Source organism: Akebia trifoliata, chromosome 14 (assembly GCF_017979445.1).
Source record: "Akebia trifoliata isolate Shusen 1 chromosome 14, ASM1797944v1, whole genome shotgun sequence".
NCBI classification, from domain to species: Eukaryota; Viridiplantae; Streptophyta; class Magnoliopsida; order Ranunculales; family Lardizabalaceae; genus Akebia; species Akebia trifoliata.
In genome coordinates this window covers 34,272,258-34,288,916 of record NC_141388.1, presented here as the reverse complement: position 1 = coordinate 34,288,916, position 16,659 = coordinate 34,272,258, and the positions used below count along the sequence as shown (strand labels likewise).

The 16,659-nt window shown below is 33.0% G+C and overlaps 2 protein-coding genes across 9 annotated transcripts; one reads left to right on the top strand and one right to left on the bottom strand.

Moving 5' to 3' along the window:
- The first annotated feature begins 359 nt into the window (after positions 1–359).
- Positions 360–1,748, top strand: LOC147386914 (uncharacterized). The gene has a single exon (XM_086424644.1). The coding sequence runs from the start codon at positions 360–362 to the stop codon at positions 1,746–1,748; it is 1,389 nt and encodes a 462-aa protein (XP_086280770.1).
- A 2,183-nt stretch (positions 1,749–3,931) lies between these two features.
- On the bottom strand, positions 3,932–10,988 carry LOC147386913 (CDP-diacylglycerol--inositol 3-phosphatidyltransferase 1-like). Of its 8 annotated transcripts, none has more exons than XM_086424054.1 (11): positions 10,410–10,988; positions 10,124–10,227; positions 8,486–8,542; positions 7,087–7,118; positions 6,334–6,399; positions 5,781–5,830; positions 4,851–4,890; positions 4,627–4,671; positions 4,441–4,506; positions 4,226–4,336; positions 3,932–4,112 (listed from the first exon to the last, which is right to left on the bottom strand). In XM_086424054.1, the coding sequence occupies exons 3-11, from the start codon at positions 8,516–8,518 to the stop codon at positions 4,070–4,072; spliced, it is 486 nt and encodes a 161-aa protein (XP_086280180.1). In that variant the 5' UTR covers positions 8,519–8,542; positions 10,124–10,227; positions 10,410–10,988; the 3' UTR covers positions 3,932–4,069. The 8 variants fall into 8 exon arrangements, with proteins under 8 accessions (XP_086280180.1, XP_086280185.1, XP_086280186.1 ...); XM_086424057.1 differs by having other exon boundaries at positions 3,940–4,101; XM_086424059.1 differs by lacking the exon at positions 4,441–4,506.
- Positions 10,989–16,659: the final 5,671 nt, after the last annotated feature.

The following is a 16,659-nucleotide window of genomic DNA, read 5'->3' as shown; positions in this document are numbered from 1 at the left end:
AAAATGGATATTTATGTGATTGAAAAAGTTTTGATTTTTTATATTTTTTTTCAAAAAAAATGTGCTATTTTGGTTAAGTACAACTAGATTAGGGAAGTGGAGTCAAATTAGTAGTATAAAACTTTATTTAAGATGTGGAAATTGAATTGCAAGGCAAGGAGTTTCCATTGAGCATGTTTTAGAAATTGAACAGGTTTGGTCAAAAAATCAGTTCTGATTGTTGTTTTGTACTAATTACCGAACTTCCGATTCACAGATTTGCACTTTTTTTCGTTTCAAATTAACATTTTTGTGATATGTTCTTTTGTGTATGTGATTATGTGTTATTGGTTTAAAGGTGACGTCGTCGTGAGGTGGACATGCCAATAGATAAAAGTTGGATTCAGTTGCCTAGAAGTACCCTTGAGTATGATGAAGGAGTTATTAAGTTCTTAGATTTTGCATTTTCTCGTTCAAGGTTTGGTAACATGATTAAGTGTCCATGCGTCAGATGTCTCAATGCGATTTTAAAGGATCGAGATAACGTGCATGGTGACTTATTATGGTATGGGATGAATAAACATTATACTCGTTGGACTTACCATGGTGAGAAATTTGAAGATGAAGATAATAGTGATGAGTCTGAAGAGGGTGATGATATGCTAGGGATGTTACAAGATGCATTCGAAATCCCTAATTTTGATGATGAAGAGGTTAATGAGTTAAGCGATGATGGTCCGGATGAGCCAAACGATGATGCAAACAAGTTTTATGAAATGTTGAAAGATGTTGAGACTGAGTTATACCCGGGTTGCACTAAATTTTCAAAACTATCTTTCATTGTAAAGTTATTACACCTGAAATGTCTTAACGGATGGAGTAATAAATCTTTTGATATGTTGCTTGAGTTGTTAAAAGATGCATTTCCTGTTGGAGAAAAGTTGCCAAAGAATTACTATGAATCGAAGAAGATTTTGCGAGGACTTGGTTTACATTACAATAAGATAGATGCGTGCCCAAATGATTGCATGTTATTTTGGAAAGAACATGAGAATGCAAATGAATGCGTAGTATGTGGTGAGTCTAGGTGGAAAACTGTTAAATGCCAATCAGTTGAAAATCCCTCTGATTCGTCTTCAAAGGAGAAGAAAATACCTGCAAAGATTTTGCGTCATTTTCCGTTGATTCCTAGGTTGAAGAGGTTGTTTATGTCTTCAAAAACAGCTGAACATATGAAATGGCACGCCGAATGTCGTATAAAAGATGGGGTAATGAGGCATCCAGCAGACTCTATGGCGTGGGAAGCTTTAGATAATAAATACCCATCATTTGGTTCTGAACCTCGAAATGTTAGACTTGGATTAGTCACTGATGGCTTCACTCCTTTTAATTACATGAGTACACCTCACAATACATGGCCCGTTGTTCTGATTCCGTATAACCTCCCGCCATGGATGTGTATGAAGCAAACATCTTTTATAATGTCGTTGCTTATTCCTGGTCCTAAGGCTCCCGTGAATGACATCGATGTTTATCTACAACCATTAGTGGATGAATTGCATGAATTGTGGATAGAAGGAGTTACAACATATGATGCATCAACAAAACAAAATTTTCGAATGCATGCAGCGGTTTTATGGACTATCAGCGACTTTCCTGCATATGCTAACAAATCACTTTCAGCTCTTGGGGATGTCATATCCACTCTAGCAAACAAAAGCAGCCACATCCCATATAGGTTTATATCCATAGCTTGCTTATATGTCTGACTAACTTTGTATTAGTTTTCATATTCTGATTCCTTTCTTGGGGTTTTGACAGGAACTCCAAGTTGACACATTTACTTCAAGATTCATTGGGTAAGTCTTAGTTGACATACTAGATTAACTAATCAGATTGTTAAATATTATTGTTTCTTTCTTTTGTTGACTCTCTCCCCCACTGATTTATGCTTGCAGGGGGTGACTCTAAAACTCTGATGTTTGTGCAAATCAGCCCTTCAGAAAATGACTTGGGTGAGACATTAAGTTCATTAAATTTTGCAACTCGAGTAGGGGCATTGAGATGGGTCCTGCAAAGAAGCAAGTTGACACGGGTGAGCAGCAGAAGATGAAAATGATGGTAAGTTGCATTAATAAGATTTGAAAATCATTATTCTTTATTATTCTATAGACATCTGGGTACCAAGACAGATGAGCAAGCACTTAATAGGAGTTTCAGAATAAGGAAGAGCATTTAGTGGGGGACCATGTACGTCCTGTTTGAGATGTACACTTTTGGGAATATTCATGGAAATTTGTATGTGCATACACCCCTATGCATTTATGTTAAGGGGTATCGTGTGTGCCATTTCTTGGTGTCGTGTGTAAGTGCCTTGTAGATACATTCCATGCCTTTTATGCATGTGTAATGAATATTTATGTGTATTAATTATATATGCATCAATGCTTTTTCATGATCATCGATGTATGGGTGAACGCGTAGATGTTGTGTAGTCTTGGGAGATCCATTTTATGGTGAATTCATGCATTGGTCTTAGGTCTATACGTGTATGAGATCAATTTGTGCTATTATCTGCTTTTCTTCACATGTACTAAGATGCACTGAATTGAACACTATTTCCACTACTTTAGTATTTATTGTTCATTTTTCTTGATTCAGCTATGGAGCTGGTATTGTCTTTGGAGAAGTTGACGAATGAGAAGCTTCTGAATTTGCACAGCGTAAAACATCTTAGCGCATCCAATCCTTGCTTAACATTTTTTTAAATTTTTTTTTTTTTTAATTATTTACTGACACATTACACCTCTTCTGAGATATTATCTTTTTTCTTGATGAACAAAAGGTGGCAAACCAAAGCAATGATGTGCAGTTGGCAGATTTCATTGAGAGCGAGTTTTTGACTGAGCAGGTGAAGTTTGGCTTTCATGTTTAATTTTCTACTATTTTCTTTCTTTTTTGTCTGAAATTTGTGCTCATCCCTTTATTTGTATTACTTAGGAAAGTGGTGTTGAACAATGTTTAGTTAGATTGATTTAGACTCAGAAAGGGTTCTAAGCTGGCAAAATGTTTTAATAAATGAGTAATGATTTACTGACACCCCCACGTGGCATACTCAAAATACTCTCCTGATGTGGCATGTGCTAGAACCATAGATCTTTTCCCCTCGGGATACACAACTGCTCATACATATGGGGATGTGCAGATGTGTATCCGAGGCATAAAATCTAGGGTTCTGGCATATGCCACGTCAGGAGAGTATTTTGATTATGCCATGTGGGGGAGTCCGAAAATCACGACTCTTAATAAATATAAGAGTTTTATACACTTTGCGGGTGACGCAAACCTTAAAGACTGGGATTTGAATCTAGGTTTCATTTCTTGAATACCAATGGTAGAGAGTTGCCCATGGGAGGATGCAACCATCATCTTCAACATTTTGGGGTCATTAAATTTTCTAAAATTAAAATATTTTATTTTTTAACACCAGTGGGGGGGGGGGGTTTCTAAAACTAAAATATTTTATTTTTTAACACCAGTGTGTGGGGGGGGGGGTGGTTCAGCAATTTACAGTGTGGGGGGGGGGGGGGGTTCAGCAATTTACAGTGTGGGGGTGGTAAGCTGATATAATTGATATATGGGCTGGGTTGGCTTTAGTAAAATTTTTTTTTTTAACAAAATAGTATATACCGACGGACTTAAAAAGTCTGTCGGTAAAGATGCAAATAAACAAATGAAAACAAAATTTCCGCAAGAATTTTTTTTCCAGAAAATAATGGATATAGCGACGGAAATTTTATTATGCCGTCGCTAAAACAATTACCGACGCTATCAACTCCGACGAGTGCCGACGAAAAACCTCTCCGTCGGTATATTATTTTGCGACAGAATTATGCAGATTTAGCGACGGATCTATCCGTCGGTATAAGTCCATTTTCTAGGGATTAATCCAAGAAAAAGATTATAGAGGTATAAGAAAACAGAAAATGTAACAACCTGCATTCCCTCAACACCACTAATGCCAACTCCAATCTCGGCTTCTTGAAGCATGCCGACATCATTTGCGCCATCACCAATTGCTAGTGTTGTTTTACCGGTTCTCATTTTTACCAATCTTGTAACCTGCATATTTTCTACATTTCTTCAATTTCTTTTTTATGTAAACAAAAGAAACCATCGATCTAGAGGGACTTCATAAATTAATTTTCAAAAAACACCCAAATAAACATGAAGAGGTTTCACTTACAAGCGCTTTTTGTTTAGGTGAAGAACGGCAGCAAATAATAGATTCACAATCAATTGCAAGCTCCAGAAAAGAGTTCTCCAGATTAGTAGTGACAAGAAAATCAAGCCAGGGCTGCAAGGATAAAAGAGAAGTCCGTATAAAAGAGGAACTTGAGCCAGCAGAAGTAATTCTTCATTTAGCATGAAATCTAATGATCTACTATTCAAGTAACCCACCTGTACATTTGCAGCCAGTGGCTGGCAATATCCAAAGCGAGCAGTGACAAGAAAATCAAGTCAGGGCTACAAAAAGAATCACATTGAAATGCTCAGAAACAAGGGCATACTCTAATTCAAAACAAATTATGTAAGCGTCAGGACAAACCATCATCCTCATAAAGCCTTGCAAGACTTGATCTATACCTGTAACATTGGGAGAGGATTACAAGTAGACAAGCAGTGCTGACCCTGAGAACAAAAAAAAAAAAAGAATACTAACTGAGATGGGTGAATGAAGATTCTGGAGTATTGAACTCTTGATTCACACAAAATATACAAACAGATAAGGATGTAATAGAAATGGAAAATCCTAAGCAAAAAAAAAAATGAAGTTTTGTGAGCAACCAAAAAGTTTGCTGGAAGAGCACCTGTCTGTTACCATGTCCAAAACAACACCAAAAGTTGAAACTGCAGGATATCAAAGAGGTCAGACATTTTACTATTTATTCATGTCAGCTTATGTTCTATAGAAGTCCATAGATTGTAATGACAAATATATGATAGAACACATGCACATCAGAGATAACACAAAGATAGCCGATAAAGACATGTAAGTAATTTTTCAATTGAAGGATCTCAAGTAAGTGAGCTTGTGCTCCCCTAAGATCTAAGATCTAAGGAAAAAATTAAAATTAAATAAAAACTACCTTTCATCGCCATTTCTAGTACCCTATCCCATCTGATTAGTGTCAGCAACATGAACCCCATTTTCAATTACAAGCTAATTAGTAACATACTCTACTGACTCGAGAGCTAAATTACAAACTAAATTTTAAATCAAGCTTTCGACATCTTCACTTAATTCAATTCTGCCATTTCAGATTGAAACACATCTGATATTCCACTAGAGAAATACGGCCCAATACCCCTTCAATTGTTCATTTTATGTTATCTAGAGTAAGACCACATTCCTTGATTACAGGAATGGGATGCATGTCACATATCACTTAGCCATGCCCAAACATTTCTGCTTAAGTATATTTATAAAGCATAAAAGAAACTGTGAATATGAAAATCAACTATGAGCATTAGATTTAGTACAATGCATTCTCCAAGTACTTTAATGCCCCTGATGTCCTCTTCACTTCCCACTTTTTACTTCAAATTTTCATAAACAAGAAAGGCTACAAAATCAAGCTTGGCCCGATGGCATAGCACAAATGAATTTAATTATCAAATGAAGAAGCTATTTTATATTAACACAACATATTACTAGCACAAACGAATGCAGTAACACTCAAGCTTTTATGGTAAACAACTAATATTCCTAGTTATGATATGGATAAATTCAACTGCGCCTTGATTGAACTTTCGAGCAAACCAACCGTCCAAGCCATCATAGACAAAACTGCAACCACAGATTCTATCAGCTATTATTCGTAGTTCTACAAGCAGTTAAGGTAATAGAGTTCAAGATTTCAAGGAAATTATAATGAAGTAATAATTACCTGATAAAATAAAGAATAGAGAACAACTTTTTGTCATAAAAGCATCGTGCAAATGCAACACAGTTCATAAGAATTCTTATGTATCCTACATTCCCATGCAAGAAGAAATCATTCATGAAGATCTCATGTGTAATATAAGGAAGAAATGAAGAATACAAATAGAGAGATTAATCAAAATTCAAAATATTCTATCAAAATTTAATCTAGAGAGAATTGTCCCAAATTAGACTATAGTAAAAAACAAAATGAACAAGCTATCCTCCTCATAGTGGACAGTCAGAAATTTAAAGACCACAATTTAAAAAGATAAAAATTCATAACATGCTTGTCACATGCCAAATAAAATATAACCCAGAAGAGCCAATCTATTTTATGGATGATAGTGAGTGTAGCTCTTAACTACCTTTGAAAGAGATGATGATCATCAAATATATGGAGCATCCCCCTTCTTGTTCCAGAGACAAGATAACTGTACCAAAGATTTGAAAGAGACCATTTACTTTTTGATAAACTAAAAATGCATAAAAATCTTACCTAAGAGTAACCACACATCATTCTGGCATTAAAAAAAATATAAATAACTTACTATCAAGCCTATTGTATGGCACAATTATATAGGTCTATTTCATAAATGGCGTGCTTTCTTAGGCATTTGTTATCGCTTGCAAAGAGAAATCACCTTATTGGTATAAAGTAGGAATTCAAAGGAGGTTGGGAAGAAAAGATCTAAAATAAAGTAGTACTTACAAAACTTTAGAAAGGCTTATGTATCAATTGATCCAAGCTTCGCATCAAACTGGGACTCCTCGAACATTGGGATGGGAAAATCATTGCTCAAAAATATTCCAGAGTTTTCAAATTATTACTCTATTGTATCAAGTTTGGATATTGGATTATACCTAGGGCTACCAATGGATCAGATTAGATTCCAAATCTAACCTATTCTAATAAGAATCCAATCCAATTGGAAAACCTATCGAATCCAATTGGTTCTAGATCAACCATGTCCACATCCAAAAGGAGTTTGATAAAATAAAATGTGAGAAAGTACGTAAATTATATAGATGAAATTACTCCTAGGACAGATAGTTATAAAATTGAGTTTGGAGAAACAAAAAATCTGATAATTCGAGTTTAAGGGTTTTTTCCTCAGAACCTGCCAACTTTAAGGCAAGGTGCATGCTGCCCCTGCAACCACAATTCATTTCCACCATAATCATAAGCCAATCACAAAGAGCATGAGAAATGCATAATAGTAAGATAGTCTCAATGACGAACTTGTAACATTTTGCTTGTGGCTACACCACAGTACTTTTTTGTTCATAAAAAATCTAAGGCTATACCACAGTATGTCTCAAGTAAAAATACCAAATGGTTTGCCCAAAACCTCACATGTCTACAAGGATGATATCAACAAGAATATCAGACATCTATAATTTGAAGAAAATACTCAGCGAAAGAGGAAGGTATCCAAGACCCCCAAAATAATTAAGTCAAGCCAAACTAGAGAATATAGAAGGTAACCTAACCAAGGATGAAGAATGCATCCCAATCAAATTAAAAGGAAACATTTTGTCCAAGACAAAGTTAACTTTTATTTATTTATTTATAAATAAAAATTACATGACTAGCTTAGGAACACCCCCCCCCCCCTTCCTATAGGGAAGTCCTAAAAAGAAAGAGAATTTGAAAATCTTGTTCTAGATGACCCCATAACAAATTTGAAAGATTGCTTGTACAACCTGAATATAAGAAAAATCTAACTCAAAGAAAACTCGAGAATGAGACTGTTATTGAAGAACGTTTCGACATGGATTTATAAATTATTACTAAAATATATAGAACATAGAAAAGAGAACACATCTTTAGTTGAGTTAAATATATATTAAGAAAAAAATGCAAAACAAAAAGAAAAATAAGATTACCTCCATTAATCCAGTGTGAATGGCTGAAACCTTTAAAGAATAGTATACTCAAGAGGAAAAGCTAAGTCTCAACGGAAAACAAAAAAAAAAAAGAGCTTAAAGGGTGACACAACTAAATGGAAACCATGTATCATGTGTTGGTTGCATACACGTGTAAATTTCAGACTTGGAATAAAAACAATGGATCATGAGAAATCCAGAGTTATATGCTAATAACAAACAAGTAATGAACGTTCAATTTTATTAGAAGTGGTTAGAAGAATGTGATCAGATAAATAGATTATATTTAAAAACAAATAAACATAATAGGATAGTAGAAAAAAGGGCAAGGAAGAAATTCTATAAGAGTCAAATTGGGCCTATGAGGGCCAGATTGGACTTGAAACTGATTTGATAAGCATCAAGTATATAACACAAACGATGAAGCATGAATACGTTGAAGTTGTTGTCCAATTGGCTTCCACCAAATCAGACCCAACATAATCCCGTGTTTGGATTTCATGGCCATGGGAAAAGTAATTGTAATTTTGAAATCAAATATAAAACATTCAGACAAAATCTTCTTTGAGCATAATAAATGAGGTAAATAATTGATCAATTATGGTCATAATGTGAAAAGAAATGACTTACCACATAAATCACCTTCATATACAGAGGCTTCATTTGTTTACATGCTCTGCCCTAGGTCTAAAATGTAATAAACAAATTAGGATTTTGCAACAAATTTACTACTCATAGATCATAAAATTGACAATAAATAACATTTAGAAGAAATTGTTGATGATCTACCTATTTTTGTTAGATCTATAGGTAGTGAAGAATCAACAAAAAGTAAAGAACAAAATAAGAATTTTAGATTCTTTGCAGAGTGAACTCTTTTGAAGCTTAAAAAAATCCAAATGAACAATTAATAGAATTATAAGAGAAAGAGTTCTCTCATAACTCCATAAATAAGACAAGAAAGACACACAAGAGAGATACCCATTATCCATTAATTGTACAATTGAAGTAAATATTTCTATTTTCCTCAGCAAATAATCCATTACCCATTAATGAACCTCTTAAAAAATTAACCAAAAATATCTATTTCTTTTTTGTTTTTTCAAAAAGAACATGTAACTCTAGGCAATGTAATAGAAAACCGAGACTCCAAGTCTTTCAATGTAGAAATATGTGATTGATGGAAATAGAAATCCTATTGAACAAGTGCTTCAGAGTTACCATTGAACACAGGATACAATTGCCCAAAACCATCAAATTTCCATCAGAAACAGAAATTCCAGTTCCAAGCACTTGCAAATGCATTTCTAATTAAATCACTAAGAATACTTCATTGAAAATTTGGTCAATATAACAATTAATACAATTTTCTTGGAAATTATAGAAGTATTGAGGACATTTTCAATGAAACCATGGAGAGTGATAGAACAAGCATGAAAACACACTCAGAAGTAAAACTAAAATAAACTACCATTTGGAGTGTAGAAATTAAGATAAATAGCATTCCACTGCACACCGATGCCTGCATTTGAGAGCCTGACAGCCAGGACTATATTTTTCATGAAAATGAAAATCGTTTATCTCGCATCGACTATCTATACATGATTATAATAAACACTTGCTTATGTGTGCTTGCTATTAAGTAAGAATGTAGGTTATTGACATATCCAACTAATTAGTGCATGAATGAAGTATGTGTATGCTTATAGACATGTGCTGATATACTTCGAATGCATCAAAATAGGATGATGTATGGGTACCTAATCAGTTGTAATTCTCTTCTATCAATGAATAACTATTATTGAGTAATTTACAAGTCCTTTATGCAAGTAATTTATAATTTTTTTTGTTATTCTTATAAATTTTATCAATAATTTTTTTATACATTTTCAGACAATCCTACCATGTCTTAAGCAAAAGTATAACTATGGAAAGTGTTGAGTTTGTTTAACATTGAGAAAATTACAATGAAGTTGTTCTAACTTCAAAACAGAATTTCCAAAATAGAATTTCTAAAACATTGGCCACAGAAAACTCAATAGCTTAAGGATGCTCCAACTCACCCGAGAAGACTCAAATCTTTGGAACAACCCAAACTCAAAGTTTTCTAACTTATATGCAAGACCAATTACAAGATGAATCACATAGGGTATTTTTATCATAATTGACTTATTCACAAAACATTCATTTGAATTTCGAAAGAACAAAAATCTAAAGAGCATCAAAACAACATCAAAATCAGAACAAATGAGTTGTTCTTAAATGTACCTCTCCTTTCCTGAAGAGAGAAGCCTGAGAAGCTATGTAAATCTAGTTACTGTTATCTTCAAAATCCTTAGTGTACACGACAAGCAAAGGAAGCCCTGAATTCTCTGCAAATATATAAAAATAGAGAGAGAGAGAGAGAGAGAGAGAGAGAAACAAAATCAGTGAAACCCTAGATAAGATCTTGGGGTTTTCGAATTCGTTTTGTAGGAGGGAAAATGTGATTCTGAATTGAAAAATCCGATTATATCCCAAAATAAACTAATAAAGGAAGTAAGAGAACCCTAACCTTATTTTCAATCCAAAAATTTCTTCAGCGAGAAAGTGTGAGAGTAAGAGATCGATAGCGAGAGAGTGCGAGAATGGATTTAGGGCTTAGGAGCAAGAGAGGGTTGAGGACGATTGAAGATAAGAAATTTTGCGATTTTAAAAATGCCATTCAAAGGAGCCTCGTTTCTTCCTCATCGCCTATCTCGACGCTTAAAGAAAAACGCCTCAGATTTTTTCCATTAAAATATTTCTTCTTTCCCTTAACCTTAAGCTGCTCCTCAGTCTTCAATGGCGTCGTTTCGTTTCTTCTTTCCCTTAAGCTGCTCCTAAGTCTTTAATGGCGTTTCCAATGAAACTGCCTCTATATCTCGTACTTCAATGGCGTTTCCGACAAAATCGCCTCCAAAGCCCCTTTCATTTTCTTATCCCGACCCTTCAACAAACCGCCGGTGCGAAAACACCTCTAATCAATCTACCTCTTTTTTCTTCCACGGCGGTTTCCGATGAAACCGCCTCCAAAAGCCCGTTTCATTTTCTTATCGTGACCCTTCAATAAAACCGCCCAAAATAAGAGCCTCTAAAGGCCCTAATTTTTGTAGTGCATTTGTGAGAAATATAAGAGCACCTCACTAATAACAAATGGGACATGTCTCTAAGTCCTCTTCTTCCACTGAGTGCTCGGGGGATAGAAAGCGGGTTGTCGGCAAGCGTGACGAGAGGGCAGAGTTCCTTTGTGAAATGGCAGACAGACACTTGTCTACGAAATCGGGTCCGACAAATAATAGGGCCCCTTATTTTTTTAATCGTTTTGGATAGTTGGTTTAGATTTTAGAATGCAAGGCATTATTTGGATGTGATTATCTCTTTTATTTTTATATAATAAAAAATAAAAAATATGGAGAATCAAAAACAATTTTCAGATCGTCATCAATATGAAAACATAAGTAAGGTATGTCAAATATTAACTAAAACATGAATGGGTAAGTCTAAGTCACTAGTTACTCATTATGGGGATAATCTAAAGGAGGATAAGTACAAAAGGAAGAAAAGATAACAGAACCATTTTCTTACTAAGATAGTAAGACTTTAAGCCTCACTAAAAGTCGTTTTTCTCAAATGGATTTCCACATTAGTAATCTAACACTACAGCTCTCTAAGTTTCTTAAAAAATTCAAAAATAAAAAAAATATTTAAAAAATAATTTCTTTTGATTTGATCCAAGATTTTGAAAAATGATGACTATCGAACTTTTATATATTTTTCAAATTAAAAATTAAAATTCAATAATAAAAAATAATTTTTTGAAAATAATTTTTTCAAAGTACTTAGAATTTCGTCCTCCTCAGCCCTAGAGTGTCGGATCATATTTTTAGATCCCATAAGGTGAGGCCAAGGAAACTTAGTGAGGGTAAAACCCTTACTATCTTAATAAGGCTAATCAGACTCAAAAGATAGTAATATCCTGGCAATTATAATCATAACATGATGAACCCATATTTAATGGGACTCTATAGTCAGAATATACTTTTGAAGAGTGGAGGAATGTGATCCGAACGTGATCGAAAGTCGTAACTATCTCCAATGTAAGACACATTACTTGTGAAAAAAAAAAACTAGATTTTTTGTCGCTCACAACCTAATTTTTGACAGTGCTGTCAAGTCAATAAGGGTAATTTTATAATTTGAAAATGACATTCAATGCATCCGGATTCATCTGATTGATTGATTCGGATAAAGTAAGCACTGTGAGCTAAAAAGTGTGAAACCCAAAACAGAATATCTGAAAGACATCAGTGATTTTTTCGTCTCACAATCAATCATTTCAAATCATGATAAGATGGAGTTTAAGTGGTCATTTCGTCTGGCGGAAAGCATGTAGAAATATTTCAATTTTCAAAAGCCACTGATTAGTTGCACACTACCGATTGCTGATTGCACACTAACCTAAAATAAATAACTTTTTTTCTAATGTATTTTAGAACCTCGAGTTTAACCTACTAATTGCATTTCATGAAGGATCCTTGGAATTTAGGGCCTACCTTTCTATTGTTTCATTTTCTCTTCTCATATAAAATGTAAATATTCTTGTTATATGACTAAGTATTTTATTATTATTATTTTTTAACGATATTGAACCACCAATAATTTACGTGAGTATGGTTGAAGAAAAAAATAATAATAAATGAGCGCAATTTTTTATTTTTATTTTGGAGTGTTATCATCCATATGGAGTGCAAAGGAAATTTTTTAATGGAGTGCAATTGATAGTGGGGGTGTACAACTGGTCGTCCCTATTTCAAATATTTAGAGAGAAACAAATTAGGGGTTCCGACAAAATCTCATGATGGAGAGAGCTAAGCCACATTATTCATTATTAGGACTGTGGAGTTAGCATTCTTCAAACTTTAAATAAGGGAAAATTATTTAATAAAGTCTAATTTAAGTACTTGTTGCCAAATATATAGTTCCTAAATTTTAGTCGCTACCTTAATAGTCTAGTTAATAAATACTTTTCCCTTTTGGACAGTCCCTAAGTTTCAGTTCCCCTTGTATTAAATCTTAAAGTATCTAAAGTGCCATTTTCTCACCTCTTTAAGTTACTTATTGTTCTCAAATATGACTACGACACATTCCAACAATTTCTAATAGTAAATCACAAAGAGAAAAAAGTCCATATTAATTCAACGGATCTAGGTTTCAAATTTTTCATCATCGACTTTTCTATGGGAGAAATTTGATAGTGTTGACCCATCAAATTTGGTGAATGTCAACAATTCCAACGGCCTTGGCCATCAAAATTTGATTACTAGAATTCGGGGACCTTGGCCAGTCGAATTTCCTTATCAAAATTTTCAATTTTCACGTAGTGAATGACATACTCATAATTTCAAAATTTAGATGTAATTTATCTATCTCGACGACTTGTGATAATGTATGACAAACAGAATAATTTTGAAGATTTAGTCATATGCTTGATCCAAATTTTTATTTTACCACAATAATATATACATTATAGATATTTCAGAAAGATCCATCTAGTGTCGACTTTGAAAAAATTGAAAAAATAAAAACTCAAAATCTATGAGACTCGCGTGACATTCTAGAGTCAAGCCTTAAGGTTCAACACTTCGACGTTTTTAAAAAATTCGATTCAGTTATATGATGGTATACTTGGCAAAAACATTTATTGATGGTATAGTTGTACTTGTTTTGGTAGACAAATAAATACCAAAATGGGTATATACCCTTCTTAATAAAAAGTGAAATACTATTTCATGAGTTGAAAATGAGTTATTTACGATCGGCTAACTGTTCATTTTAATTACCAAAATATGAATGATCACGTATTCATTAAAAAAAGTTAGAACGATAATGAATTCAGCAGTTTTAAAGTGCCTATTTCACAGGTTTAAAGCGGCAATTTTGCATATTTAAAATGACTATTTGCAATTAGTCACTTTAAACCAATTAGTCATTATAAACCTACGAAATTGCCACTTTAAACCTGCAAAATACACTACAAAAAATTTGATCTTTAGCCACAATATTTTTTGTTACTAAATATTCAATAGTTTCCATTAAAAGTTTTACTGGCGAGATTTTTATTGCAGGTATACCACGGCTAATAGTTTGTGACTAAATGGTTTAGCTGCAACTTTTAAAAAAAGACTACTAAAGATTATACCTTATGACAAATAAATCATCATTAAAAGTATAACATTTAACTACAAAAGATATTGTAATTAATTTACAAAGTTCTTGTCACTAAATATATGAAGTTGCCACTAAAACTTGTCAAACTAATTGATAAAAATGAACTTTTAGTGACAATTTGAGGTTGCTATTAAAAGTGGAAAGTTAACTACAACCATAACTTGCCACTAAAAGTGTTAGATTTAATGATAATTTATTTTGCGTGGCTAAATGTGGAATGTTAGCCACAACCATCAATTGCCACTAAAAGTCCCTAAAAACATTTGTTAGGGGTGCAACTTGGTTCGATTTGGTTCGGTTTGAGGTCAAATTGGAACTGAACCAACATAGATCGATTCTACTAAATAAGAACCAGAACCGAACCAAATTCCATTGGAACCAAACCAACCCAAACCGAACTAAATTGATTTGGTTCGGTTCTACGGATTGCCAATAATTTATATATTTTAAGTAATATTTTTTAATGAAAAAACAAACATATAATATAAACATAAAATTTCATACAATAATCACTAATCTATTCATAAAAAGTTTATCCACACAAAAAATACTAATCTATGTCCTAACTCTTAAAATAATTCATAATAATTATTATTTACATATATATATGGGAAATATTTAGCAACAAACATTTTGACAAACATTTTGGCAAAACATTTTTCAAAATATGGGTTAGAGGTTTTGGAATGGGCTGATTTTGGTGAGGATGATCTCTACGGTGAAGAGATCATTATCAACAAAAATCAGCCCATTCCAAAACCTCTAACCCATGTTTTGAAAAATGTTTGCCAAAATGTTTGTTGCTAAACGGGACCCTATATATATATATACTTATTTTTCATGAATTTGCTTTTATTTTAATAAGAATACAAAATCTTTATCATCACCAAATATTGAAATAAAAAAAAAATAATTTAATTCATTTAAGTATAATATTCAAACATAAACTTTTTAATTCATCATTTAAGAAAGGGTCTTGATCATAGAAATTTTGAGAAGTTACGCATCATATGTCCTTGACTTGCAAATAAATAATTAAAAAATGAATAAATTATAATAAATTAAATGAATAGATAATATATACAATTGGATCAAAAGTAAGTTTCTTTGAAAAAAAAAAATTAGCATAATTTTCTCTATATTTCAAACATGTGGAATTATGACACACGTGATAAAAAATAATTTATATCATAAGTGAAGATCCCCATTAAAAAAATATACATCCATATAAGAAAATCACCGCATACATTTATATTAATACGTAAAAAATGAACGCTTTTTACCTTCTAACAAATAGAATAACTGGATCACATCACTGATTGCTTCCTATAGAATAAAAATAAAAAAATAAATACATTATACTAATCGATAAAATATAGAAAAATGATTTCACACTTGTTTTAGTTTATTGTCTATGGATCCCAACAAATAAATTAACTCACATCTGCACAAAGGACATCAGCCGTTAGATCACGCTTGATCTAGCGGCTCAAATCTATTTTTCGTTTAAGTGATGAAATTAGCCTTTTTTTTTTACTTTGCCGTCCTTTAACTTTGATCTATTTAGTTCCACCTCCTTCAACTAATTAAAACCCAAAACATATTTCATTCTTTCTCTCGGCCTCTCCTCTTTCTCGCTCATGTTCACTCTCTCAACCTTCTCACCACTATCTCACCTCACTCGTTCTCAATCTCTCCCTTAGATCTTGTGTTCAAGCTCTTGAAGACGAAGAAGTTCCCATCTCCTCTCTGATTTATATCTGTTTTTTCTTTTTTTTTTTTTTTTTAACAAAAAATGGTTCTTTCTTGTTTGAAATCTAATCTAGTGGCATGTTCTCTTTACTCAAATTGCGGAATTTAGATTTTCATAGTGAATGGCTTCCTCTAATATAGACACAGTGTTCTTTGTTAAATTGAATAACAAAAATTCTCATTTAATATCTCAAGAAGAACAATAAAATGATAAATATTAAATTAAGTACAATCACATGTGATGCAAAAGATGGGTTTATTTATGTGATTGGACTAATTGAATAGTTAATTACTATTTTAAAGGAGTCCCAATTATCAACTGATTTGCTTAGCTATCTTGATCCATGAAACCTATAGATACCCTGTACAGACACATAAGCTCATTGTAATACACACATACATGCAAACACTAAAGGGTATGGATAAATCTCAAGGATGTTGCCAATTCATAGAATGAATGATTGGAATGAGGAAGTTATAGAAAATGAAGGGGATGGGGTGTGTGGTAGGTGCATTGCACCCATAGATTTGGGATGTAGGAAACTACTTGAATGGGCTATATCTTGACTTGCGAGGATAGGTAATGTCGCTTTCCCAACCACCCAAATGACCAATTCTTTTTGAAATTATTAGTGTCTTATAGTAAAAGATACTACTACTGAGATTGTGTGTTAACACATCGAATTTTTACCGTCCATTGTTTCAGATAACTAAAAATAAAAATCTTCAACCTCCAAGTACTCAATGAAAATTTACACCAATTTGTTGATAGGTAACCAAGCACTTCTGTTTACATTTTTTTT

What these genes read in the sequence shown, in the direction of transcription:
- LOC147386914 (XM_086424644.1), top strand. Translation starts at nt 360, where the DNA reads ATGCCAATAGATAAAAGTTGGATTCAGTTGCCTAGAAGTACCCTTGAG.
- LOC147386913 (XM_086424054.1), bottom strand. Translation starts at nt 8,518, where the DNA reads ATGAAGCCTCTGTATATGAAGGTGATTTATGTG. An exon ending in ATATGAAGGTGATTTATGTG is followed by an intron (nt 7,119 to 8,485) that starts GTAAGTCATTTC and finishes TTGTGGTTGCAG; the next exon opens with GGGCAGCATGCACCTTGCCT. An exon ending in ATCCTCTCCCAATGTTACAG is followed by an intron (nt 4,507 to 4,626) that starts GTATAGATCAAG and finishes TTCTTTTTGTAG; the next exon opens with CCCTGACTTGATTTTCTTGT.